Source organism: Monodon monoceros, unplaced genomic scaffold (assembly GCF_005190385.1).
Source record: "Monodon monoceros isolate NGI ecotype Baffin Bay Population unplaced genomic scaffold, NGI_Narwhal_1 Super_Scaffold_5, whole genome shotgun sequence".
Taxonomy (NCBI): domain Eukaryota; kingdom Metazoa; phylum Chordata; class Mammalia; order Artiodactyla; family Monodontidae; genus Monodon; species Monodon monoceros.
The window spans coordinates 110,878,745-110,905,814 of NW_021703782.1; the positions used below are offsets into that span (position 1 = coordinate 110,878,745).

Sequence of the window (27,070 nt, forward strand, 5' to 3'; positions counted from 1 at the left end):
GGTCCGGGAGGGTCCGGGAGGCCCTGGCGGGTGGTGGCATTGGGGCAGAGGAGCCAGAGGAGGAGAGGGAGGATGCGGGCCTGCGTAGCCACAGCAGCCAGGACAGGGAGACGAGTCACTGGCCAGAGCGGGACAGGCAGTGCTGGTTTGGACAGGAGCCCCATGTAGGGCAAGGCCATCGAGGGGAGGGCAGGCCCGTGGGAGGTTCGCAGAGACCCCAGCAGGAGGCGGTGGTGCTGGGCCAGGAGGGGTCAGACCTGCTGGGGGTGGGGCTCCAGGGTGAGCGCTCAGGCGCCTTCCCGTCGGGTGGTGTGTTGCAACCTCAGCGCCGCCGGCCCGGCGGGCACGGCCGCCCTCTGTACGGAGCTGCCCTGGGGGCCAGGGCGCTGCCCCAGCTTGGCGAGATGGGGGCGCGTGAGAGGCGCCCGCTCGCCCGGGGAGAGTGTGGAGGAGAGGAGCTGCAGGCCCCCAGGATGATGGGCGGGGGGCCCCTAGGGGTGCTCCAGAGCGCTCCTCCGAGGAAGGGCGGGCAGGCGGGGCAGGTTTGCTCGGTGGCCAGGTGTGCGCGGCGTCTGTTTTGAGTCCTCTTCCCTCGTGGTCGGGGGGCGCTGAGGAGGCACTGGCTGGGGTTTAACAAGCCGGCATGGGGGGGCCCTGGTCTGTACCTCGTGCTGATGACCGTGGTGTAAACACGCCCACGTGGCAGAGCAGGCTTCCGGCAGGATGTCCGTCAGCCAGCTCGAGAACTCTCCCATGTTTTAACGATCTGCTTTCGCATGTCGTAGAGAGCATGTTTCCAGCGGCCGACACACGCTGCTCTGTCCTCCCCGAAGGCTGGCCCCGAGGCGGGCCCTGCCACCCAGCCCAACCCGGCTCAATCCCGTGACAGGTGCACATAAATAAACACCTACGGGGTAGCAGCGTGCACAGATGCCGCCCAGGTCCAGATTTCGTATGCAGCCCCCAGCGCGTTTTGCGTCCTCAAGTGACATTGGGGCCACCGACTTCCTCCCAAGACGTGGTGGGGTTTTGATATTGGGGGCAGCCCCTTCATCCTTTCCTGCACAACATTCCAAGAGTCGGGGTGTGGTCCTACAGCCCCTCACTCGCTGAGGCTGCAGGCTCCCATCGCCTTCTCCCTCCACCCCCACCCCGATTGGCCGAGGGCCGGCCGTGTCCACAGCCCAGCCACCATCACAAACCAGAGCCCGTTCTCACGGTCACGTTAGAACCTCCATCGGTGGCCTCACTCAGAGGGCCCTGGCTCCGTGTGCCACACGTGGTTCCACGCACGTCGTGCCGGGTCCACATCGTAGCTCTCTGCGTGGGGATCAGTCCCTAAAGTGTTGCCACGGTCAAGAGCAGCAGGCGGCTGGTGGGCGGTGAGCCGACAGTGGCCCCCACCTGGACGGCCGCCTCCCCGCCTGCCCAGGTGTCACCTGCTGGCATTCTGTCCCGTCACCTGTGTCTCTCCCTGCCCCAGCCTGAGGGCAGCAGTGGGAGAGTGGTTCTCTGACAGGTGAGGGTTGGCCTGACCGGGGGGAGTGCGCCGACGTGGCCTCACATGACCGCACGGCTGTGCTCGGGGACCCAGATGAGGCGGCGGGGCCTGGGGTGACCGGCCGTTCCCTGCCGTCCCTCCTCCCCCGCAGGTGCTGCCTGACTGGGCCCAGACATGGGATGTCGCACCTCGGCGGGGAGCACAGAGGAAGCCAGGGCCTCGCCGAGCTGCTGCCGTGACGGCCAGTGAGCGAGCAGCCGGAGGATGTCCACCACGACGACGGTCGCCCCTGCGGGGATCCCGGCGGTCCCGGGCCCCGTGAACCCTCCCCCGCCGGAGGTCTCCAGCCCCGCCAAGCCCGGCCGTAAGACCAACCAGCTACAGTACATGCAGAACGTGGTGGTGAAGACGCTCTGGAAACACCAGTTCGCTTGGCCCTTCTACCAGCCCGTGGACGCCATCAAGCTGAACCTGCCCGTGAGTGGCCCCCTACCCGCCGGCCCTGCCCCTCCGCGGCCCCGACTCCTGGGAGGACGGCCCCCCTGGCCTTGGCAGAGATGGTGCCTGGAGGCGGCTGGTCCTGCTAAGGCAGGCACAGCTCAGGACCCACAATGACCAAGGAGCAGAGGGGATACTTAGGCGAGTGGGGGAACGGAGGGCGGCTGCCCAGGGGCAGGAAGCGGGGAGAACCCTTGGCCTGTGGGGGGATGAAGGGGGAGCCGGCGATGGGGCTCAGGCCTAGAGGCTCACCTGTGTCTTCATCCCGTGCCCGGCACTGTCCTGCGGAATGACGCGTGCACACCTGAAACCCTGTGCTCGAGAGGGGTGCGGCCCACTTTCCCAGGGATAGCGCCTCAGCTGCATGCCCGGTGCCGACCTGACCATCTGATGGCTTTCTCTTTTGGACCCCAATAGAGAGCCCCTGAGTCCTGCGAGGGGAAGCCCTGGGCTAGCACTTGGCGGCCTGGGTCCTGGGCCAGCTTGGCTTCTGGGCACTGCGGGCCCCCAAGCGAAGTTTGGAATCTGGGGAGGGGTCTCAGCCCCACCTCCAGAGCCTAGAACAGCTCTGGGCTCTGCCCCAGCCCTGCGGGTCTGTGCGTCCACACAGAACCCTGCTTAGGCCAGGGGCTTGGCAGGGATTATGCTGGCCGAGCGCTTGCCCCAGACCTGACGCCCACCTGCCCTCAGGTGAACAGAAACTTGGGTCCAGCCCCAGTACCCAGATCCCTGAGGAGACTGCCCCCTGCACAGTCTCTGTGCTTGGGAGTCGTGAAAGTCGTCATGAATTTGAATCCAACAGTAACACCCCTGAAAATCTCTTTCTTAGGATTATCATAAGATAATAAAAAACCCAATGGATATGGGGACTATTAAGAAGAGACTGGAGAATAATTATTATTGGAGCGCGAGTGAATGTATGCAGGACTTCAACACCATGTTTACAAATTGTTATATTTATAACAAGGTAAGAAAACGGTGTGGCGTGGGCCCTACACGCCCCTGTGAGCTGCCCCTGGCCCAGGGAGGCCTGGGGTGGAGGGCCAGCCTGGGGTTGGCCGGTGCCCGCCGGGCTGGGCTGGGCGCTTTGCAGCAGCTCTCAGACAGGCCCAGGGTGCATCCCAGCCTCGCGCTCAGCCCTTGTCTGGCCGCGATCCCCTTGTGTGGGTCCCACAGGCTACGCGTTTGAGCGGTTGCCTTGTGTGTGGACCGCCCCGCCCGGCCCCGGCCCCGGCCCCGGCCCCTGCTCCAAGGAGGGAACATTAGAACAGCCTTTTCGGAGGGCGTCGATATATACCAGACGCTTTAAAACGTCCACACGCTTGGACCTTTTTTCCTCCGTGGGATGGGATAAAGGGTGGTTTTTATCCTTTGTGGTTTTTGAATTCTTCCAAGAGTTTCCACGTTAAAATATATTCTTTTTGCCTCCCTCCTGCCCCGCCACATCCCTTCACAGCTTGCTAAATAAATGTTTTTCTTGAGCAACCACCATGTGTTTGTCTGCTGCAGACACACGGCTCCTTTCCAGCAGGTAACCTTGCCTCTCCTGTGTCTTCAGCCCACAGATGACATAGTGCTCATGGCCCAAGCCTTAGAGAAAATTTTTCTGCAGAAAGTGGCCCAGATGCCCCAGGAGGAAGTTGAGTTATTACCCCCTGCTCCAAAGGGCAAAGGCCGGAAGCCAGCTTCGGGAACCCAGAGTGCAGGTAAAGGGGTGGACGTGCAGTCCTCTCCACCTCTGGCAGGTGGGCAGGGTGCCGATGACAGCGTATCTTCTGAGGGTCCCTCCGCCCCTCTGGGCTCAGTTTTCCTGACCCAATCTTCAAGGTTGGGTCAGTGATGATCGGAGCTCCGGGAACCGGGCCTCTGCTGTGTGTGGCCTGCAGGCCCGGTGACCTTGCTGCCGCCTGCCTCGGAGCCTCGCTCCGGGCAGGGATCGTGCTCCTGCTGTGTCCCCGCGCTTCTCCTCTCCCACCCGCCTCACCCCCCAGCTCTGAGGACACCTCTTCTGGAAGCCACGTTGTCCCTTTGTCCCCTCCGAGGACTTTGCCTCTTCAGCACACTTTGTGTTCGCTGTGGCCTGTCAGGGAGCGGTGGGGATTAGGGTCAGCACGGGGGGTGACCTTACCTGGTCCGGGCACCTGGAGCAGGGGTGCACCCCGATGGTGAGCTTCCTGGGCAGCCCAGCCCTCCAGAGAGGCCAGGGTGTTTCACACTTACAGACGGGGCTGAGGCTGGTTACCTGTGGAACCCGAGTCAACCCCCTGGCTCTTCCTTACCGGGCTGTGCACCTTGTCCTGGCTCGCTCATTCGGACCACGGAGGCAGCCACGATGAGGGCAAGGGTCTCGACAGGAGGGGCTCTGCTGGCACCCGGCGGGCCCTGGCTGGAGGGGATGGTCCCGGCAGCGTCCAGAAGCATCGCTGGTAGAGCCGGGTCAGTTCAGCCTCCTTTCCTTTGTCCTCAAGGTACGCAGCAAGTGGCGGCCGTGTCCTCTGTCTCCCCGGCAACCCCCTTCCAGAGCGTCCCCCCCACGGTCTCCCAGACGCCCGTCATTGCTGCCACCCCTGTGCCAACCATCACTGCAAACGTCACGTCGGCCCCTGTCCCCCCGGCTGCCGCCCCGCCCCCTCCCGCGACGCCCATCATCCCTGTGGTCCCTCCCACGCCGCCCGTTGTCAAGGTGAGCTTCCCCCGGGGGCGGGCGTACTGGAGGCAGGCAGGTGTGGGGCGGGCAGGAGGGCGCTCCGCCGCTTTCCCCTGGCACCGACCGCTTGTCGGGCGTTGGGCCTATGTGACTTTGGACGGGTCCCCTCCCCCGCCACGCCCCTGAGGTGGGCCGCGGTTCCTGACACCGACAAGGAGACCGAGGCTCGGAGCGGCAGGTCACACAGCTGGTGAGGGCGGCTGCGCTTGAGCCCCAGCTTCGCCGGCCTTTGCAGGGCATGGGCCGAGGTGGGGGGTGCAGAAAGGAGGGGGGTCCCGGCCCTCGCCGCCCGCGCTTGCGCCCGGATTGCCTTGGCGTGGGGAGGGCGATGGCGGCCTCCGCCTGCTCCTCACGCCCCCGTGAGTGTGCGCGCGTCCCTCCCCCGGCTCCCTGCGGGCTTTCCACGGCCGGGCCTGGGCTCGGAGCGGGCGCCCCCCCGCGAGATCCGGGGGCCAGCGAGGACGGCTGAGTCTCCTGCTCTGAGCGGGCCCCCGTGCCGGCCACTGATGTGTGTCGTCTTCTCCGATTTGACCCTCACAGCGAGCGACCCTCTGGGGCAGGCAGTATTTCCCCCATCTTACAGATGAGGAAGCAGGCGCTCAGAGGGGTTAAATGGCTCCCCCAAGGTAAAACGCCATCTCCGTCGCTTTCCTCTCCCCCGTGGCCTTCACTGCCTGTACTCGGGCGGCGCCTGGCCCGGCCGCCCCACTCAGCGCCCGGCTGTCTTGGAGCATGTCCTGTCTGCCATGGCCCAATGAGCCCCCGGGCCCCGTGGCACATGCTTGGCCTCCGTGGGCGCCCGTGAAGTGTGTGTGGGTGGCTGGCTCGTGCCCGCCAGCCTGGGGGCAGCGGCTTGGCTGGGGCGGCGACTTTGGTGGCGCTCAGACAGCAGACCCCCGTGAGGCCGGCGGCCCAGGTGCGCCTGGCTCCCAGGGGCTGCTCCGCCCGCCCGAGCTGAGGGGAGGGGAGCCCCCTGGGCTGGCCTCGGGGTCGCAGCGACCCTGGCCACCCAGGCACGAAACACGCTCTCACGCACTGGACACACCCACCAAGTGCTCGTTGGTCATTTCAGTGTTTCCTCCCCCGGTGGGAAGTAGCTCTGTGACATCTGCTGCCCTCAGGGTCAAGTCCAGCCCTGCCCAGGCACTTAGCCCCCCCCCCCCCCGGAGTCCTTGGTCCCCAACCTCGTGCTGCTGCTTGTGTTTCCCGGCTGGGCCGCTGCCCCCGCCCCGCCCCCCGCATGCTCCTCCCGCCCCCCTCGTCCCGTGGCTGCCACTGTCCTGGGAGCGCCAGCTTTGAGGCCCGCGTCTGGGACGCCCCTCTGGCCTTTGACCAGCGGGGGTTCTCTCGTCCCTGCTGTCCCCAAGCCCCAGTCCCACTTGGTGACGGTCCCAGTCACGGTGCCACCTCGGTTGTGCGAGTCCCTGAGCCGCGGCCCGGCCCCAGGCGCGGGTGGGCTGCGTGCCGCATCTCACGCCGCTCGGGGTGGTGAGCGCCCACCGTGACCGCGCGGGGCCTGGGGTCTTGGCGGGTGGGTGGGGCTCAGGGATGGCCCGGGGGTAGGTTCGGAGTCCAGCCTCACCACCGCCAGCTGTGTGACCTCGGGCCGGCAACGTGGCCCCTCTGAGCCTCGGCGTCCTGCGTGGCGCGGGGCCCCGGGAGGATGGCCGCGACCATGCATGTCCTTGCTTCGCTCGGTGCCTGGCGGCTGGTCCGCGCTCCGGGGGCGCCACCGCAGCGGTTCTGATCCCGGATCCCGGGGCTCACTGTTGTTTTGCTGTCGCAGAAGAAGGGCGTGAAGCGGAAGGCAGACACTACCACGCCCACGACGTCCGCCATCACCGCCAGCCGCAGTGAGTCGCCCCCGCCGCTGTCGGACCCCAAGCAGGCCAAGGTGGTGGCACGGCGGGAGAGCGGGGGCCGCCCCATCAAGCCGCCCAAGAAGGACCTGGAGGACGGCGAGGTGCCCCAGCACGCAGGCAAGAAGGGCCGGCTCTCGGAGCACCTGCGGCACTGCGACAGCATCCTCAAGGAGATGCTGTCCAAGAAGCACGCAGCCTACGCCTGGCCCTTCTACAAGCCCGTGGATGCCGAGGCCCTGGAGCTGCATGACTATCACGACATCATCAAGCACCCGATGGACCTGAGCACCGTCAAGGTAGGTGGGTGGTGAGCCAGCCGGGCCCCCTTTCCCTGTCTGGGCGGCCCCTGGCACCTGCAGGGCGGCCTGACGTCCCGAGGGTCTGTCGTGGTGCTGATGTCTTGTGCCAGCCCGGGGGCAACGCAGCAGGTTTGGGGCATTGCCCGGCTCCTTTGGCCTGCCCTCCAGCGGCAGACGGGGCCTCAGGGATGGCCCGGGGCCCTGGCGTGGGTCTGGCAGGGTCAGGGAGGAAGGTGTGCTCTGCCCTATGCTCACGCTCACTGGACCTGCAGCTTCCTCGTCATCTATCCCTCTTGAGCCGGTTTCGTCATCTCGTTCATTTTCATCCCGGCGCGTTTGCAGGTCTTTGTAATAACGTTAGGCAAGGTGGCCCTTTCCCGTGGCCCAGCCCCTCCCTGGACAGAAGTGGGCGCTGGACGGGGTGGTGGCAGAGCTGAGACCGGGAGCCCCGGCCTCCCGATTCCCGCAGCAGGGTCTTCCTGCACTCGCGGCTTCCCCCTTGGCTTTTGTGGGTTTTCCTCCGGGTCAGGTCAGTTGTGTACAAGCAGGGAAGAGCAGGTCTGGGCCAGGCAGAGATGGAGAAAATTCCCCGGCTGGCAGCGGCAGCCTCGAGGGCAGGAGACCTGGGGTCTTCCCAGAGTGCGTGCGGGAGGGGTTCCTGAGCCCCCGTCGGGCTTGGGCCCCAGCACAGCTGCCCTTCCTCGGTCTGGATCGGTCTCTGACGGTCTGAGGAACGTCCCTGGCCGTTGGACCGTTACCTGGAAAGGTAACCCCACAAAAGGGGCAGGTGGTTTCTTTGCACCGATGGGGTCTGGGCCCTGAGCCACTGGGCTCAGTCACTCTGCCTCGTGTACCTGGACACTGCCTCGTGTATACCTGTCTGGGGCAGACTCTCTCTCCTTAATGGAAGTCTTCCTCCCCGCCAAGGGACAGGACAGACCTGGCCATCTAGGGCAGTGGTTCCCGGGGAGCTGGCCGAGTCAGGCGGGCCTGGCTGGGCTGTGTGACCGAGCAGCTTCCTCACCTTCTCCGATCTTCGTCCTAACTGCGAGGGCAGGGCTCCGGCCTTCTTGCACTCGCTCAGTGCTGCAGTGGCCCTGCTCCTCCTGGGAGCCCAGGAGTGTCAGCTACTTTTCTTTGACTGATTTTTTTCTTTTAATTTGTGTAAGATAGGAACAGAGGGTGAAAAATCCAAGCAAAGCAGAGGTGGGTGGAGAGAAGACCTAATCTCTGGTATCGTTGCCACCCTTTCCAGAGATCTTTCCAGCTAATGGTTTGGTTACATCTTTCTGGATTAGCTCCTGGCTCAGGCTGGCTCTTTCCAAGCAGGTTTTGACTGTGGGGCAGTGGTACTTGGGCTCCCAGATGCACCAGGAAAGTGGCCGGCTGTCAAATTAGGGCCGGAGTCTGAGAATCTTGCAGAAGTTGAGAGGGTCTCGGGTGCCCATATCTCCTTCCTGGCTGAGCTACCCCAGACTGGGGAGGCTGTGCAGAGGGCTGGAGCCAGGCAGCCCCAGTGCTGTGGGAAGCTCTCCGGGGGGGGGGCAGAGGAGGACGGTGTCCTAGGCTGTAGAGGCTGCAGGTCCTGGAGTCTGACCACCACCAACCCCTCCGTCGAGGCCAGGACTTTGTTAGTCTAGGTGCCGGCGAGGTAGGTGGTTAGGCTCCAGCCCACAATGTCCCACTCAGCAGAGCATGGCCCCCAGGATGAGCAGGCACCTCATACCCCCGACACGCGGTCCCTGACTGACGAGCTCATATCTGTGTGAACCCATCAGGCGTGGGGAGCTCTCTCCCTCGAGAGCCGTTGCCCCGTCTGCCCCGATCTTAGCTGCCACTTTGTGGTCCCTGGCTGGCTGCACTTCTGTCCCCACCTGCAGAGCCAGTCATCCCGTGCTCCCGGCGGGGCAGTGGGACGACCTGGTGCTCTGTGAAGCAGGCTAGCTAACAGGACCTGGATTCTCAGGGGAGAAAATTAAACGTCTCATGCTGAGAACTGAGTAGCCCCCTAAACTGGTAGAGAGCGGCTTTTCGCCAGAAGTTGCTTGCTCCCCACCGGAGCTCCTGCCAACAGGGGTGTCGGCGTGTGAAAAGTTAGCCAAAACGTAGAGCTGGGGACTTTGGTTGCGGGAGCTGGGACTTTGGGGAGCACCTTTTTCTTTCTCCCTGAGTGTCAGCCTCTCTGTGGGGTCCTGGGCCCTCCCCTCCAAGCCCTCGGGGCCACCCTTCCACCTTCTCCCTGGGCTCCCAGACGACGTCTCGGGCTGGCGGTGGACGTGCGGAGGGTCCCGAGGCACAGCGGTGCCCTCACGCCCCGTGGCTTGTGTGTTACAGAAGAAGATGGACAGCCGTGAGTACCCAGATGCACAGGGCTTTGCAGCCGACATCCGGTTGATGTTCTCCAACTGTTACAAGTACAACCCCCCCGACCACGAGGTGGTGGCCATGGCCAGGAAGCTGCAGGTAACGCCAGGTGCTCTGTGTGGGGAGGGGCCACCTGGGCACAGGTGGGATTAGCCGCTCAGGGCAGGCACCCGGGAAAGACATGGGTGTCTGGGAGGGCATGTCTCCCGGGGGAGGGGCGGGGTTGAGGGGCGGGGTGTCTGGGGACCTCGTCCACGGGCATGTTTCCCCTGAGCGGCGGCCGAGTGGCGGCCAGGCCCCGAGCCTGCTCCCCAGGGACGTGGTGGCCAAGAGGCCAGTTTCTGCCTCCTGGGAGCTGCAGGCTCAGGTGGGCAGCGGCAAGCAGGTGGGGGCCAGCGGGTGTTCTAGCCAGGGTGGAGACGGAGAGAAGGCAGACGCCTGCTGCCCTGCACTTCACCGCGTGCCGGGGGCCCCTCGTCAGGAGCCTGCTGGTGCGGCCCGTGGGCGTCGTAGCGGGGGACGGCTGTTTGTGTAGCCTGTTGCTTTCCCGACCACAAGGCGGACGGCACGTGGGAGAAGCGGGCCTGCAGGGAAGCGCAGTCTGGCCTTCAGTGGTGGGACTTTGCGTACATGCACACGGATCTCACAGGCCGAGTGTGTGCACACCCCTGTATGTGATTATCTGTCAGAGCCTGAGGGCTGCCCGTAGGCCAGTACACCGAGCCTGTTCTTATCTCTCTTTGACATCACGTAGCCTGTTGCTTTTGTAAATACAGGACCCAGAATGTTGTCCTGTAAGACTTTCCCAGTCCCTTGCTCAGAATCCTTTTGAAAACCCGGTACGGTAACTCGGGAGCATCCTTGGTCACCCAGGCCCCGGACGGGGCCTCAGGGGGAGCCTCCTTCAGGCCTCTGGGTGCCTGCCTTAATCTTCCTTACCTTCCTCCTGCCTGTGGGCCCTGGCTGCTGCGGGCTGCCCCCTCTGTGCACTGGCTCCCACTGGGGAGTGTGGTAGAGCGGTCCTGGTGGTCCCAGTACACCCAGAGGAAGCCACCGGGACCCACGGTTTCATACCAAGACCATGAAGCCGAAAGGCTCTGCAAAGCCCCGTGCTGTCGTTGCTCTGTTGATGCTCCTAAACCTTGCGAGTAGCTCCACGAGGAAGCCAGGTGGCGCTGGCAGCAGACGGGCCGAGGGCAGCGGCTCTGATTCTGTTCCAGAAAAGGTGGCCTCTGCGGTGCGGCCACGGAGGTTGGGCACCTTAATCACCGATGCCTGTTCAGTAATTGGCTGTTGGTTGTGTCAAGTCAGGCTGGGTGAGGTAGACCCACCCCCCCCGCCGGGGGGGGGGGGGCGGGGGGGGGCGTTTGCCCAGAGCGGGCCAGGTCATGGCCTTGTGTAGCAGCATACCTCTGAGATGTCTTTACCCCAGGAGGAGATTCTGGGGGACCAGGACCCAGAGTAGGTTCTTACGGGAGCCGGACGCCTGGTCGGTGGGGCTGCACCTTTTGCGTGTAAACCAGGTGTATGTGGCTTCAGGTGTCCGAGCTAGCAGAGAGAAGTCTCCCTTCGTTGCCGCTCATCCTGTCTGAAATGAACCTGGGCCACCGGAGGGGAGGGGATCTTTGTTGAGCGTGTGCTCCCAAGGGGGGGGGGGGGGGGATCTTTGTTGAGCGTGTGCTCCCAAGGCTGTGTAGGAGCGGGCAGTTTGGATAGGACAAGACTTTTGCCTTTTGAGCCAACTTTTGGACCCAACTCAGAACGAGATGTGATACTACAGTAACATCACAGGGGAGAGAAATGGGGAAGCCAAACGAGCTCCCAGATCCAGTGGCTGGGGGGCCCCAGAACAGGGTCAGAGCTCAAAGGAAGGTCCTCTCATTGTCTGTCAGTAGGTGGCAGCCTTGGACCGGGATGCTGAAAAGACTTGCAAGCCGTGGACGGGAGGTGGGGTGTCTAATAAAGGAGCTTGTGTGCCAGCTCCTAAAAGGCTGTGTCTGTGGCCGTTGACTCTGCGCCCTCTGGCCCTGGACCCGTGCTCAGGGCCTGGGGAGTGAGGGGCAGAGAGCAAGCCGGGGTGGGTGGCGTGGAGGCAGCCCTGCGCCCTGGGCAGGCTGGGTCCAGTCTCCCCGACTCCCCCGGGGCTGCCCACGGGCGTCCAGGACCCAGGCGGCCCCTGCTGTCCCGCAGGACGTGTTTGAGATGCGGTTTGCCAAGATGCCGGACGAGCCGGTGGAGGCGCCCACGCTGCCCGTGCCCGCGGCCCCTGTGGTCAGCAAGGGCGTGGAGAGCAGCCGCAGCAGCGAGGAGAGCTCCACGGACTCAGGCAGCTCGGACTCGGAGGAGGAGCGGGCCACGCGGCTGGCGGAGCTGCAGGAGCAGGTGAGTGGCCGGGCCGGGGACCGCGGGGGCCCAGTCCCGGCCAGGCCTTGATCCGACGTTTGCCCTGGTCACCCCCCACCCCCACCCCAAGCCACAGCCGTCCTCCACGGCGGTGTCGCTGGCAGGGCACCCAGCGAAGGTGTCGGTTCTGAGGGCCCCCTCGGCAGTGCCTGCAGGCCCGGGGCCCTGTGAGCCCGACCGGGTCGGGACGTCCCTGGAGCCCTGGAGCCTCGGAGCCTCCTTCCGCTCCAGAAAGGTCTGGGAGGCACCTGCGGAAGCCGCAGCCGTGGGGCTCCACGAGCCTGTCTGGCTGGGGGCGGGCACGGGCTCCGCAGCTCTGCCAGAGCAAGGTTGTCCTGCCTCGGCCTCTGACCACCTGTGAGTCGGCCCTCCCCACCGCTTCGCGCGCCTCACGTGCAAAATGGGACCAAGAGGTGCTGGATTCCTGGGGGGTGGGGGGCCTCCAGCAGGGAGGAGACAGTGGGGTAACAGTGACCCTGCCGGCACCCCGGTGGGGCTGGGCATCTGAGCTGAGCCTTGTCGGGGATGACGGTGCAGGGAGCATGGCCTTGAGGTGTAGCTGTCGGGCCAGGGTCCCTCCCACGCCACGTGACGTGGCTGGCGTGTGCGAGCCTGGTGCCGTCTTGGCCCGTCCACCTGCTAGAGGCTGGGGGCTCCGTTTCCTCGCCCGTCCGGCGTGAGCCTCCCCTTGGGGTCTGCTGAGGTGAGAAGCGTGTAGAGCACGTAGCACACTGGCAGCCACTTGCCGGACGAGATGAGTGTCCCCTGCCGGCACTGGACCGTTTTGACCCTGCAGAACTGCCGTGTAACATCCCAGCAGCTGCCCACGAGTGGAAAGTCTCCTCTGTGCAGGCGTTTAAACCTCGCTCTAGAGAGTCTCCCTCATCTGGAAAACAGAAACTAGCAGGAAAACCAGGAGGCACCATTTATCGAGCCCTTCGGGTGCCACCTGCCCTGCACTTCAGGCGGGGAGACTGATGCCCAGCAGCTCGCCCGCCGTCGCAGGGGCGGGGAGGGCCAGACGGGCTCTGCCGCCCTCCGGGACCTGTCTGGCTCCCCAGCTCCCCTCCCCGCACGGTGGCGGCAGCTCCTGGGCACCCCAGCCCCCCGCCCGCGGCCCCCTTGGGCCAGCCCTGGGGAGCCCCGCTCAGCTGCCTGTCTCTTCCAGCTGAAGGCCGTGCACGAGCAGCTGGCCGCCCTGTCTCAGGCCCCGGTGAACAAGCCAAAGAGGAAGAAGGAGAAGAAGGAAAAGAAGAAGAAGGACAAGGACAAGGAGAGGCACAAGGCTAAGTCCGAGGAGGACAAGAAGGCCAAGGCGGCCCCGCCCGCCAAGCAGGCCCAGCAGAAGAAGGCTCCCGCCAAGAAGGCCAACAGCGCGACTGTGGCTGGCAGGTGGGCGCCGGCGCCCCGTGTCCTGGACACCCATGTGGCGGGAGGATGCTGGATTCGGGGCTCTGTTCTGGTGACCTGGACCCTGGGCTGTTACGGGGAGATGGGGGCGGGGGTTGGTGGCCCTCGTCTTGCCCGCCTCGTGGGAAGACTGGGAGGACCAAACGAGATCTCTGCCTCGACAGCATGGGCTCCGGAGGGCGGCGCTCAGCTCCCCGTGGGGCCAGCCTCAGTCACAGGCATGGGGAGATCTCAGCATCTAGAGGCTTCGGGGACATTTTCCTGGTCTGGGCCCGGGAGTTTGCTTTGGGGGGGTCTTGGCGCCGTGTCCTGGGCCCTTGGCACCCCATCCCCGCGTGGCCTGGTCGGTGGAGGGTCGGGGGTGGAGGTGCACCTTGGCGCAGAGCTCCCTGGTCCCCACGGCCTTCACTCAGCCCCTGCCGTGGCCACGCACTGCCCCGAGGACTGCTTGCCGCACATGAGCAGGGACGACATGGGGAGGTGAGGGTGGTGGGAAGGCACGCCGGGCCGGGCGCCTCTCCCGGCGGGGTGGAAGGAGGGCGTCCTGGAGGAGGGGCGACGGCTGCACAGAGGGTCCGGATGGGGTTCCAAGAGTCAGGAACAGCGGGCACAGAGCTGTAGAGGCCAGTGGAATGTGTTCCTCGTGGGAATGAGGATAAGGGTGGGCACTGCTGAAGAACAGAGGCCAGGTTGGGAAGAGGGGAGGGTTTAGGCTGCCGAGGCTGGCCGGCTCGGTTGAGGTGTTTGCAGTTCGTTCTCCAGTGAAAGTGGTCAGATCCTGGCCAGTGTGGAGGATGGATTAGCGAGAGGCAAGAATGGGAGGAAGGATGCCCTCTGGAGTTGCCGTGGTCACGCAGGCAGGAGAGGCTGGTGTGGCCACGGGGGTGGAGCTGTGTTGCTTTGAGAACTGTCTGTGAGGCAGAGTGGACAGGCCTTGGTCCCTGGACGTAGGAGGAGGGGTATGCAGAGCTGGGGACTTGGGCTTTGGTAGCTGGGCGGGCAGTGGCACCATCGAGAGCGGCCGCGAGAACGGTCAGGGGTTTTCTCCCCCCTTTTGCAGGGGGAGGCAGAAATCAGGTTCCCTGTTCTGTCTCTGTCTCTGGTTTTGGTGTCTGTACAATGCTGGCCTCAAAAAGGAGTTGGGAAGTGTTCCCTTGTCTTCTGTTTTCTGGGGTAGATTTATAGCCTTGGTATATTAATTCTTAAATGTGTGATAGAATTCACCAGTGAAACCATCTGGGCCCGGAGTTTCACTGTTGGGAGGTTGTTAACCACGAATTCAGTCCCTTTGAACGTTCCCCACAAATTTGATATATTGTGATTTCATTTAAGTTCAAAATAATTTGTAATTCCCTTCAGGCGTCTTTTTTGACCATGGATTATTCAGAAGTGTGTTGTTTGGTTTACAGATACTTGGAGATTTTTCCAGATATTTTTCAGTTACTGATTTCTAGGGTCAGAGAGCACACTTTATATATTTTCAGCATTTTAAAGTTTGTTAGGATTTTATGGCCCAGAATACGGTGTGTCTTGGTGAATGTGCCACGTACGCTTGAGAAGAACGTGCATCCTCCTCCTGTTGGGTGGAGTGTTGTATAAACATCAGTTAGAAGATTAAAAAAAAAATCTTAAAAAAAAAAAGATACAAATGAACTTATTTACAAAACAGAAACAGACTCACAGACTTAGAGAACAAAGTTATGGTTACCAAGCGGGACGGGGGTGGGGGTGGGGGTAGGGGTGGGGGTGGGGGTGGGGGGGGAGGGATAGACTGGGAGTTTGGGGTTGACATGGACACACTGCTACATTTAAAACAGATAACCAGCAAGGATCTCCAGTAGAGCATGGGGAACTCTGCTTAATATTCTGTAATAACCTAAATAGGAAAATAATTTGAAAAAGAATAGATACATGTATATATAAAAAAAAAAAAAACTTTAAACCCCAAACAGACAAAAACATGTCAGTTAATAAGTTAATTTGGTTGATGGTGGTGTTGGGATCGTCTCTGTTCTGCTGATTTGTTCTATTAATTACCGAGAGAGAATTGTTGAATTCTGCAAGTGAAGTTGCAGGTTTTCCTATTTCCCTTCAGTTCCATCAGCTTTTGTTTATATATTTTGAAGCTTGGTTTTATATGCACACACGTGTAGGACTGTGATGGTCAGTCGACTCTTTTATCATTATACAGTGTCCCTCTTTTTTCCTAGTAGCATTCCTTTTTCTGAAGTCTACTTTGTCTGAAATTGTTACAGCCGTTGCCATTTTCTTTTGATTAGTATTTACATGGAATATCTTCCCCCCATCCTTTTACTTTTAACCTACCTCTGTCGTTATATTTCAAGGGGGGTTGTGTAGATTAGATAGCATCTAAATTGGGTCTTGGTTCTTACCCAGTCTGAGCACCCCTTTCTTTTAATTGGTGTGTTTAGACCATTTATATTTAATGTAATTGTGGATACAATTTGGTTTCCACCTACCATTCCCTTATTTTCTGTCTGTCCCTGCTGTTTACTCCTCTGTCCCCCTTCCTGCCTTCTTCTGGGTTACTTGAATACGGAGATGAGTTTGACCTGTCCTGCTTAAGATGCCCGTGGGGCACTGAGGGGAGCTGACCACCACGGTTGTTTCCTGGCCAAGGCCTCCCTAGGCCGGTAGCAGCCTCTGCTCTGACCTCTGGAGCAGGGTCTTCCGTGTCCCTGGAGATGTATGTGTGTCTCCAGGCAGTCGCCCGGCTTCTCTGTCTGGGGGTTGGGCTGCTCCTTGGTAAGAGAGCCTGGTCCTGGAGAGGAAGAGGGCCGGCGGGCAAGGGGTTGGGGTCTGGGGCGGGGGCAGTGGGGGGAACTTGGGGTTGTGGGGCAGGGGCTGGGCGGGGTAGGGGGCTCCAGGGATGGGGACGGGGGGCTCCACGCCATGATGCTCCTTGCCTTCTGCCTCAGACAGCCGAAGAAGGGCGGCAAGCAGGCGTCGGCCTCCTATGACTCGGAGGAGGAGGAAGAGGGGCTGCCCATGAGCTACGATGAGAAGCGCCAGCTCAGCCTGGACATCAACCGGCTACCGGGGGAGAAGCTGGGCCGGGTGGTGCACATCATCCAGTCGCGGGAGCCCTCGCTCAGGGACTCCAACCCCGACGAGATAGAGATTGACTTTGAGACTCTAAAACCCACCACTTTGCGGGAACTAGAGAGATACGTCAAGTCTTGTTTACAGAAAAAGCAAAGGAAGCCATTCTGTAAGTCGTCGGGACAGGGTGCCTTGCTGCCGCCCCTGCCCATCACCCCCTTCGGTGCCGGAGCAGACAGCCAGGCAGCCCCGGGGGTGGGAGTGGGAGTGGGTCGCACGCTGCCAGGCTCCTCGCCCCTCTTCTGCCTTGTGCCCTGAGGATGCAGGGACACAGCTTCCGTCCGCTCAGCTGGGGGCGGGGCTTGGCTGAGACCAGCTGCGGCCCCACCCCAGCCGGAGCCCTTCTTCCCCTGCTCCCGGGCAGGTGGGCAGCACTTGTGTGCCTCATCCTTCCCCAGAGCAGGCAGGACCCCTGGATCGGTCCCCAGCCCCATTCGTTCAAATGCTGGCTAAGGCCCTCACCACAAGCCTTCTTGAGGCTCCGTTTGGGGCCTGGGCTGCAGGCGACCTGTCGATGGTTCCCTGCCTGGGCAGACCAGTTCCCTTTGCCTGGGGTGGAGGTCCAGAGGCCTCCCAGGACGGACGATTGCACTGGCTCAGGCTCACCCTGGAAGTCGATGACTTCACTGGACGGGAACGAGTCGCTGCCTGGGTTGTTGGGTCCTGGGGAGTGAGAGGAAGGGCAGGAGGCCCCAGGCCGCCCCACGGTGGCAGGAGAACAGGGCAGCCACCCGGCCCTGAGGAACAGCACCCAGGGTGCACCTGCTGCTGTGCATGGCCCCCTCGGGCTGTGTGGTCCTCACTCGCTCTGAGGGGGGAAACTGCCTTCTCCTGGATGGAGCATGGCGTGACCCCTGCAGTCACGGCACGTTTGCCCCTCGGTAAGTCGCCTGTGGACTCAGAGGTGCTGGCGCAGGCACGCCAGGAGGTGGAGTTGGCTCGAGGGCGGAGTCTGGGCCTCACTGAGGCCGAGGGAGAGCCTCGGCCGTGGCGAAGGAAAACCATGAGTTGGGGGGTCAGGGCCTCAAGCCGCAGTTCTGCCCCTCACCCGGGGGCGCCGCCGTCTGTGCAGCTGTCTGCAGTGGGGGTGGTCTGTCCCAGCTCAGGAGTTTTGTGGCGGTTGCAGAGCCTCGCGTGTGGCGGGGCCTCTGTACATGTGGGCTGCCCCTGGGGCCGCCCGCCCTTCCCCGCCTGTGGCCTCAGCTCCCGTGCTCTTCCACAGCCACGAGCGGGAAGAAGCAGGCGGCCAAGTCAAAGGAGGAGTTGGCTCAGGAGAAGAAGAAGGAGCTCGAGAGGCGGCTGCAGGATGTCAGCGGGCAGCTGGGCAACAGCAAGAAGCCTGCCAAGAGAGGTACCCGTGGCCCTGGCGCTGCTCCGCCCGGGGGCAGAGGGCAGTGGGAGGGAGCGGGCAGCTGACCTGGGTCTGCGCCTGTGGCTCCACCTCGTAACGAGCTGCGTTTCCCTGGAGGAGGCTGTTGACCCCCCGAAACCCTGATTTCCTTATCTGCAAACTGGGACCAGAGCCCAGCCCTGCAGGGAGGCTGAGCACATGACAGGCGTGTGTGAAAGCGCCGCTTTGCAGAGCCCCTGGGAGACGACCCTTTGGAAGGGCGCAGCTGTGGTCTTGGGGGGCTGGACCCCATGACTTGGGAGGGACTGAGGTCCTACCCTGCAGCTTCAGTGGGTCCTGGCCCCCAGCAGTGGGCTTTCTGGCTGCTCTCAGACAGGAACACTAGTTCCCAGCCAGTTAGCCAGTATCACAGGTGGAGGGGGAGGGTCTGACTTCCAGCCCCAGGCCCTCAGCTCTGTGGACTCGGGGTCTTATTTTAGGCGAGCAGGTGATTTGATTCCTTGCCTCCTTTCCCCGGGGCCTGTAAGAAAAGGCAAATACCTTTGTCCTGGCCCCAGGGACAGTGGGGCCCAGGTGGCGGTCAGATTCTAGGTCCAGTCTTGGTCATGCAGTGGCCAGGTGCCACACCCTTGCCTCGCCCCCTTGCCCAGTGCCAAGCTGGGGCTCGGAGCCCTGCTCGCTCCCACTGATGGCTGAGAGGCCCCCCTTGCGTTAGCCCTGGGGAGGGCGTGGTTACTGCTCAGAGCGTGTGACTGTGGATCCTTCATGTGGCCGGCCACGTCCCCGCACGTCCCATCAGTTTCTCGTAGTAGATTGCCCTTTCTCCCAGCCTCTAAGTGTATTTAGATGTGTTGACCTCTGAGCTGTTTCTGCTCACACTTCCGACACCAAACGTGTGAGTTTTTCTCACGCCAGTTCTCCAGCTCCCACACGAGCAGGGTGTCCAGCAGTTGAGCTTCGTGCTGATGCTGTCTGCTCGGTTAAGGGCTCAGCACCCTCCCCCCCTCCCCAAGACGCCAGGTGCACGTCCCAAGCCTCCCGTGCCTTTGACTGACGGGCTGTAAATCGGGGATTCCCACAACCCCCTCCTCAGGTGTGAAAATTGGCTAGGACGGCTCACAGAACTCAGGAATTATGAGTGAAACCCCTTGTGGTTTGTTATAAAGGACACAACTCAGGGACAGCCAGGTGGACGAGCGGCACAGGGCAGGGTGTGGGGGCGTGGAGTCTCCAGGCCTGTCCAGCCACCACCCTCCCAGCAGCTGGAGGCCCCCTGAACCGGGGGTTCTCTCTGGAGCACAGTCTCCAGTCCCCGCCCCTCCTCGGCCATGGGGGCGGGGGGTGGGGGGGGGTGGGGGCGGGGGAGCTGAAAGTCCCCGCCCCCGGTCCCATGGTCTTCCTGGTGAGCAGCCCTGGGCTGTGTGGGGCCCCCTGCCCCGAGTCACTCGTGAGCGTAAACTCAGGTGGGAGCTAAAGGGGCTCCTTAGCAGTAAAAGATGTTCTTGCCACTAGGGAGATTGCAGGGGATTTAGGAGCTCTGTGCCGGGAACAGGGTACGAGCACCAGACGCATTTCTTACACCATCACAACCTCGTTAACGCGTTGCTGCATTTCAACAAAATCTCTTAACGTTTATCACGTGACCGGGTCAGGATCCGGGTGGGTCGGGGCATGTGGGGGGGGGGCGGGGGAGGCACGGACGGGCTCACGAGGAGGGAGGGGCGGCCGGCGCGTGGGGGGCGCACCCCTCACCCGCGCGTCTCCTCCAGAGAAGTCAGGCTCCGCGCCCTCGGGAGGGCCCTCCCGGCTCAGCAGCAGCAGCTCGTCTGAGTCCGGGAGCAGCAGCTCCAGCGGATCCAGCTCCGACAGCAGCGACTCGGAATAAACTCTGGGCTCTCACGGGACGGAACAAAACCAGTGGACGTCGCCCACGCCGAAACTCTGCAGTGTTCCCTTCTATGGTTAATATACTATTTTCGTTCCATGGTGTGCAGGTTCTCTTTTTAATTCAGTGTTATGGTATCTTCCAGTTTTGGCTTTAATAGGTCAAAGATCTTTCCGTGTGTGTCCATTAGACTTTATGAGAAGCTGTGAATCTGCATAACGCCTATCCTTCGTAACTGAATTCAGTCTCTTGGAGATGACAACTTCAAACGCTAACCTGATGACCGTAGAAAAACACGTAAGGTGTGATCCGGAGGTTCATGCAAAATCCCTTTTCTTACGCCCGACCCGGTCTGTAGCTCCAGCGAGAATTTCTCCAAAGGAGATGTCTCGGAAATGGTACCGTATGTGAAAGCTGCCAGCTTTGCGAACAGGCGTTTGTCTTTGTCTTTGGGGGCCTGGGCTCTGACCCGCACGTCCGAGGGGTCACCTCTTTCTGCAGGGGCTGAGGACAGCCGTGCCTGCCCCTGCCGTGAGGGCCAGGGCTGGGCCCAAGCGGGGAGGGGTCATCGTCTCTGCAGCCAGAGCTCCCGCGGGTGGCGGACCGGCGAGGGTGGGCGTGGAAGGGAGCCGAGTTTTTCTGATCTCTGTGACGTCGGGAGCTCCCGGGAGGGAACACGGTGGCTGCGTGTGCAACGCGCGGGTTCCCAAACACTGAAACTTTTACCTCAACTTAAAAAAAAAAAAAAAAAGAAAAAAAAAAGAAGAAAAGATTAAAAAATAAAAAAATACAGGAGGAGACTTTTTTGTAAGGTTCAGCAGTTTTCTACAAAAGGCCAGCCCCCACGTGTGTCCCCAGCCCAGCCGCTGCCACGCACTCCGGAACCATTGTCCCAGTTTCATGTATATATGAATACTTTATTTATTAAGATCATTGGTCATTTTTTTTTTTAAAAAAAAAAAAAGGAAAGAAAAACAAAACTGCAAAAGAAACACATTAAAAAAAAAAAAAAAGTGGCAGAGACGCAGGCCTTTTAAATGGTTTGAAGGGGAGCCCCAGACCCTGCTGGCCAGCGGGCCTCTCACCTCCAGGTGCTACAGCCTGCTGTCCCCGTGCCGGTGCTCAGTCACGTCTGTGTGCGCTTGCCCTCCTCTCGGGGCTGCTGGGGTTTTTGTTCTTGTTCTTTTTCGTGTGTGTATGAAATTTGGACACTTACAGGCGTAGACGACTTCCAGCTGCAGCACGTTCTGGGTTTTTATTTCGTTTGTTTAGTTCTTTTGTATCCACGTCTGGTCTCTCTTAGGACTGTTTTAAAAGACTTCAATTTAGGGAACCCCAGTTATATAATATGAACTTTGTAATCTGAGAGAAGAAAAATGTATAGTAAATCTAAGTCTTGATTTTTAACTTTCTATTGTAAAAAAATAATAATAATAATATACAGAGTTTAACAGAAGGTTATGTTTTGGTTTTGTTTTCTCCAGAGGCTGCCATACGGCCTTTGAGTGCAGGGATGCCCCATCCACACTGCCTACCTACGCTCTGACCATTGTGGCTTTGGCCAGGAATGCAAGGGCCCCCGGATGGGGCACCCCTCACCCCCCCCCCCACCTCCAGGAGAGGGGCGCGGCCCCCGCTGCCCCACGCGGTCTTCCAGCCGCCACCAGTGGCGGCACGGGGCTCCCTGCTCACGCATTTTCCAGTTAGCACAGAAGTGACCGCAACAGTCTCTCTCCCCGTGAGACTTTACTGACGGGGGTGCTGGGGGTGGCCTGGCCTCTTGTCCGGTGGCGAGTTCTTTCTGCCAGCACTTCTGGATGGATCGGGAGACTAGTCGTTGGTATCCTAACAGGCGGTGGTTTCTAAAATTCCTAAAGTCGACTTGGATCCCACTAACACTTATGGCTAGAGGATACCTCTGATGGGTATAGAACTCTGATGACGCGATGGATGGTGGGTTACCATTTTTCTGACTGCTGGTGATTCTGACCTTTGGGTGAGTTTTGAGCCAGTCTGTTCAAGTTTTTTCATTAAGTTTTGTTTGTAATAAAAATATAAATGAATTTTAGACTTGCCGTTTTTTAAAGCTGCCCTGTTTTTCAAAGGTGTTTTCTAAGCAGATCTTTAATGGAGTAAACAACCTATGGCTTGAAGGAATTACGACAGGATGGAAGGTCCTGAAGCGGGATCTCATGGGCAGAATGCAGCAGGCACGCATCTGAGTAACAAACAGACCCCAACTGGGGGGCCTGGAGGTGCTGGGGGCTCCCGTGGGGCGCCCCTCCAGCCGCGAGCGAGCGGGGAGGGTCACCTGTGCCAGCCACTCAGCGGGGGACATCGGGCCCTAGAGCTGAGCACAGCGGGAGCATTTCCTTACCTGCTGGTTCCGTGTTGGGAGAGATGTGGAGTCTCAGCCACCTGTGCTCCTTTCCTCTGAAAGATCTGCTGGCTTAGACGCTGCCGGAGGGCTTAGTCCGTGCTGAGCGGTTGTAGTTCATTGGCTTTTTTAAGGCTTTCTGTCCAGACTTCAAAACTGATTTCAGAGTTTTGGGGGGACCCTCTCCACCCCCTCACCGCCCCCCCCCCCCGAGGTCAGCCTGTGGGTGTTCGCCATTTCCATTTCTCTGCGTTGGGCAAGCGGAGTTCCAGTGCCGAGAACCGGAGGGCAGCCTGTCGAGGCTTAGGGCCTGTGTTCGGTGGGTTGGCCTCGTGCAGGGCACAGAAATGGCTGTGAAACAGTCCTCGTGATCCCTGGGGGTCGAGGGGGCGGCTTGGGCTGTTAACTGAATTCCAGAGATGCTTGCTCACTCATCTTGCTTACAAACTGTTAAGATACGTTTTTCTTCTGTGTTTGTTTTTTGGTTTTTGTTCTTTTGCAACATTCACATCTTTTACAGTTTGCGGGGGAGGGGGGACACCGCCCACGATAAAAGATTTGTTACACCTGGTGTAGCGCTGTTCCCTAATACTGGCATAACACTTCCAGGAGGTTTTTCTTTTATGTTTAAAATGTTACTTTTCTGTATGATGTGCATGCAAGTTTACCGTAACTTTTCTTAAACTTTTTAGTGCCGTTTCTAGTGTATTCCTGTGAATGTCAGTTACTGCAAATGAGCCCGGCGTAAGTAGTTTTAGCTTGTTTATTGCAATGCTGGCCTCAACACAACAGAATAAAAGTGGTAGAAAGTACTCTTTGATGTTTCTGGTAATCATGGACCCTTCTCCTGGGGCATTTGTTTTGTTTTCATAATAAAAGCAAAAAAAAAAAAGAGGTGCCGTATCCTGTGCTTTCTGGGCTCCCAGCTCTCCCCTTGCTGGCGTGTGACGACGGGGGGAGTCCCTCGTTTTGACATCCCGTAGCTTCTGGCAGGAATACCCAAAGCATCCCAGAGGGTCTTAAAGAGCTCAGTGGCTCTGGTCCAAAGCCTGGGTGGGGTGCCCCTGGGATTTAGGGAGCGGCTTTGTCACCTTTTCAGGTCAGCAGCTCTGTGGATGGGCCGCCCCCCTCCATGACCCACAGGTTCGGTCGCCTCGGTTCCCGCCTGCTCGGTCATCCATCCCCTGTCCCCGCTGTGCCCTCAGTCTGCACTGAGGTGCTTTCCGGGACCAGAGGCATCAAACGCTCGTCCGCTGGCCCAACGGACGTTTCCAGGAAACCACGTCGAGACGTTGTGCGCGCTGAGGTTTCGTCCACAGTGGAGGCGGCAGCAAGGAATGAAGGAGGTATCGAGACAAATGCCAAGTCCTGACGCCGTTTTCAAAACAGTCACAGCTGTTGGAGCCGAGCCTTGCAGTGACGTCCCGGGAGAAGGCTCTGCCCGAGTCCAGGCCCGAGGCCCCCCTCCCCTGTATTCCCTTGCCCCCCGTCACCCAGACTGAGCTCCCCGAGGACGGGGACTGAGCACGTCCGCCGCGGCATCCCCAGCCCCAGCCGGGAGGGCCAGCCGCCCAGGCGTCCCCAGGGCAGACGTGGCCTCCCCGCTCGCTAAGCAGCTTAGTGCCAGCTGTGTGCGAGCGGCCCAGGGCACGTCGGTCACCTGCACACCCGACCAGTGCAGACGGCGGCCGTGGCCCGTGCTTGCTTTCCCGGCCACCGCCTCTGTGCTTTGCGGCTGAGCCAATCACAGCCCGTTTCTAGGTTAGTCTGAGGGGCAGCGAGCATGCAGCACAGAGGCATTCCAGCTAAGTCAGAAGTTTGCCGCCTTCCCAAACTGAACTGAAGTCGAAGGAGCGCAGAGATGCCGACAAGGCCTGTCTACTGGGGAATTCCAGTGTCAGGGCGCCTGGACGGGCGAGCCTCTGCTGCAGAGTCCTTCCTGACTGTGTCGACGAGACAGGCTTCCCTCTTCGCCTCGGGGAGGTGCTTAAGGAAATCTGCCTTCCAGCCTCCCCACCTGAGGCAGTAAGCAAGCCGAGGCTCCCTGCGCAAGGACCAGGCCTCTGGCTGGACACGTGACGTCGGGGGAAAGCAGTCTGACCCAGCAGCTCCCTTCTGGTTGCTGTCTGCTAAGCACGCCTGCACGAGGAGCCACGCAAGGGGAAGCCCAGGACGTGCCGTGTGCATGGACAGCCGGAAGGTCTCTGCCCACCTGTGGGCTCACGGGAGCGCTGCCAGCAGGCCGTTGGAAGCGTGACGTAATCGCCCCGTCTGTACAGCTGAGCAAAACATCACAGAACCAGGCGCTGCGTGGTGCGGGATGCCGCCTCCGGAACCTCGGCACACGCACGCGCCGAGCTGCTGACGGCCGCTGCCTCTGGGGAGGGCGCTTCATGCGTTTCTGCACTGGGGTTTTTAGCAATCGTTAGATGTTACTGTTGTAAAAAAAAAAAAAAAAAAAAAAAAACCTGAAAGCCACGTTAGGATATTAGGAGCAAACGGATCAAAATAAGGAGTGAGGAAGGAAGGCGGCTCCTAAAGGAGATTTATTTAGAAAAGAAAACTCAGCTTTGACAAAAGACACTTCCACGTTTGCCTCGCCACACAGACCTTAATTACAGCAGACAGCAAATCCTTTAAAAATGACTCATAAAGCTGCCCACACAGGTGGGCCGAGGCTGCTTGTGTGTGATCACGGCCCACGCACATCAAACACTGCAGGTGGCCGGGAGGTGCAGCCTCGGAGTAGAGGCTGAACTGCTGTCCGCTGAGGACCTGCCTATTTCAGCCCTGTGATTAAATTTGAAATCACTGTTAGCAGCTTTTGTGTAACTTAATAATTTGGGGGTTTCCTTAATGTTTTGGGGATGCCTTTGCCCCACAAACCTCCAGCATCAGGAAGCTAGTGTAGGAGCCATCACAGTGCATCACACGCAGTGATCATTTTGGTTACTAGACTCAAAACTCAAGTGCCACAAAGTCCCTGCTGAAATGCTGCTGCCGACGACCGTTTAGGGTGAATCCGTCTTGGTCCCGCACATCGTGGTCCCGCACGTGGATCTGCGACCCGACATGATGCCAATTCCTTCACCTTTTTCTAGATCTGACCCACTCTTTACCAGGCAGAAGGGAAACCTAAAGGGCAGCCTGTAAGAATGTGACGAGGTGGGTCTGTAACCGGGGTGTCCCTCCCGCTTGACTTATTCGGAAGCATGACCAAAACAGCATCTAGCCGGGCCCCGGACCTGGCCTGTGCCTACAGCGCCTGCAAGATCAGAATGGAGTCCAGGAGCCCAGTCCACCCATCAGCCCGACTGCGAATGGGCCGGGGCGCCATCTCTGGGATTTTGGGGTTCTTCTACCACAGCTCAACCTTCACGTTCACTGTTCAGGATCTCCCAGTAAGGACTAGGGATCAGCAAGGCGGCTGGGTGCCTGGGCTCAGGCTTTCACACCAGAATTACATAACAGAGCAAAACTTGGATTGCCCCGTGTCCCGGGAGACGTCCAGCTTGTTTTTGTCCCGGACGAGGATGGCCTCATTTCCGTACTGTGAGTACCACGTGCTTCGGCTCCTGCTTAGGTACGTCCCGGGCGGCACAGATGCCAACTTCTGCTGCTGCTGTTGCCAGATGAGCAGGGAGGTGTCCCGGTACCGGAGCCGGGCGTAGCCTTCGGACAGGGCTTTCTCTGCCAGCGGGACGCGGCCGCTCATCACTGGCCGGAACCTCCCCTCTCCTGGGCTCCTGCGCAGGAGGCCTCTGAGCCCGTGCTTTGCGCTAAATGCACTAATGAACCGGTATTTCAGCTGCTGGGTTTTGAGGATTCCTTCTTTAACCTACTGGTACAAATGAGAAATTCAGGCCATTTACAGGCAACACCCTTGTGAGGGTTCTCTGCAAGGAAACTTGAGAGGAGCCTCCGAGCATTCTGAAAAGACACTTAAGAACCACACGTGAGTCGGCAAGCAGGTCAGCAGTGCCCTGGCCGCAGCGTTTCCTGGTGACGGCTGTGCACACTGTATTAGGCGTGCAGTTGACAAGGGACGAGGCGCCCACCTCAGGGGGGACTTGTGTCTGCAGCGATTCTGACACCACGACGTGGACCACTAAATTTGCAAAGGTATACCTGGTGTCCCGAATGAAAGGACATTGTACAACTAGACAGACAGGCAGCAGCTCCTGTAACTGCCCGCTCACGATCTGTGCTCGGGTCGGCTTTCAGCACAGCAGAGGCGTTCTGATCCCTGCCAGGGATTTGGAACCAGCATTTGTTCAGTGCTCTTTATCTGGCTAGTCTCCAGCTCCTGTCCAAGGTGATGCTACAAAGAAATGAACATGCTGTCAGGTGTTGGGGAGAAAAGGGCCCCAGCAGAAATGGCAGGTTATATGGCACAGAATCCTCCTTAACTCTTGGCATCTGAGCGTTAAACCAAGCTACCGACCGACACATTCCAGTATTTCATTTGCTCTCTGGTGACGCGGTGAGCCTGGGTTTAAGAGGTAGACCTGTGCCTCACCCTAGTTCTTTTATTAACTAAGGGGACGATCCTGGGGAAGCCACTTGTTGGAGCGTTAGTGTCCAGATCTGCGAAATAAGTCCTAAGAACTTGACGGGGCACAGAAGTGACCTGCCCATGCTGGGGACGCTGGTACTCACCCAGCCACCAGCGCCTTCTTTCTGCTCCAAGCATCAGGGAGGCCCCTGGACCAGAAAGAAAAATGACGTCAGGTGAAAACCAAATGGGAGCATCCACAACACCCCCGCCCATGCTTTCCCAGCCATGCAAGTTCACTTTCCCTTCTGTGTGGCCCGCGCCCCCATCGCCCTGCCGAGTCATCACTGCCGGCTGCCGCTGAGCCCCCAACGCCCGGCCCGGCCCGCAGCCAGGGCGCCCCCAGGGCGCGTCCGCATTGCCTCCCCGGCATCCCGGGTCCCGCCTGGCCCGGCCCGCGCCCAGCGTCCCCCTACCGCCCGCCCCCGTCACCTGACCCGCGCCCCCCCCCCCCGTCGTCGCCGCCCCGGCCGCCCGCGCCGTGGGGCCTCGGCGGATAGCGGGTCGCGGGGTCGGGCGCCTCGGGCGGGGCGGCGCCAGTTGGCTGCGTGTCCGCGTCGCTATGGCAGCGTCGCAGGCATGCCGAGCCGAGCGCCGAGGCCGGCAGGCGGGCGCCACGAGCCGGAGCCATCGATGGCTCCGCGGGGCGGGATCGGGGGGCGGGGTCTCCCGCTGGGGGTGGGGCAGCTGCGGGAGCCACGTGACCATTATTGTAGGTCGTAGCATGGTGTAGGT

General features: G+C 60.6%; 2 protein-coding genes across 3 annotated transcripts; one reads left to right on the forward strand and one right to left on the reverse strand.

The window, feature by feature from the left end:
* The first annotated feature begins 1,523 nt into the window (after nt 1-1,523).
* Nucleotides 1,524-20,157, forward strand: BRD3 (bromodomain containing 3). Of its 2 annotated transcripts, none has more exons than XM_029202504.1 (11): nt 1,524-1,978; nt 2,829-2,966; nt 3,558-3,705; nt 4,468-4,682; nt 6,496-6,864; nt 9,202-9,330; nt 11,422-11,613; nt 12,803-13,026; nt 15,984-16,276; nt 17,390-17,518; nt 19,288-19,403. In XM_029202504.1, the coding sequence occupies exons 1-11, from the start codon at nt 1,766-1,768 to the stop codon at nt 19,401-19,403; spliced, it is 2,166 nt and encodes a 721-aa protein (XP_029058337.1). In that variant the 5' UTR covers nt 1,524-1,765. The 2 variants fall into 2 exon arrangements, with proteins under 2 accessions (XP_029058337.1, XP_029058336.1); XM_029202503.1 differs by having other exon boundaries at nt 1,526-1,978; nt 6,493-6,864; nt 19,288-20,157.
* Nucleotides 20,158-20,336: 179 nt separating this feature from the next.
* On the reverse strand, nt 20,337-26,704 carry BRD3OS (BRD3 opposite strand). Its single transcript, XM_029202508.1, has 2 exons — nt 26,440-26,704; nt 20,337-26,101 (listed from the first exon to the last, which is right to left on the reverse strand). The coding sequence occupies exon 2, from the start codon at nt 25,493-25,495 to the stop codon at nt 25,241-25,243; it is 255 nt and encodes an 84-aa protein (XP_029058341.1). The 5' UTR covers nt 25,496-26,101; nt 26,440-26,704; the 3' UTR covers nt 20,337-25,240.
* Between the last annotated feature and the right edge of the window lie 366 nt (nt 26,705-27,070).

Coding starts and splice junctions, on each gene's coding strand:
- BRD3 (XM_029202503.1), top strand. CDS start 1,766: ATGTCCACCACGACGACGGTCGCCCCTGCGGGGATCCCGGCGGTCCCG. Junction 6,865..9,201: donor TGGACCTGAGCACCGTCAAG/GTAGGTGGGTGG, acceptor TGTGTGTTACAG/AAGAAGATGGACAGCCGTGA. Junction 9,331..11,421: donor CCATGGCCAGGAAGCTGCAG/GTAACGCCAGGT, acceptor GCTGTCCCGCAG/GACGTGTTTGAGATGCGGTT.
- BRD3OS (XM_029202508.1), bottom strand. CDS start 25,495: ATGAGCGGCCGCGTCCCGCTGGCAGAGAAAGCCCTGTCCGAAGGCTAC.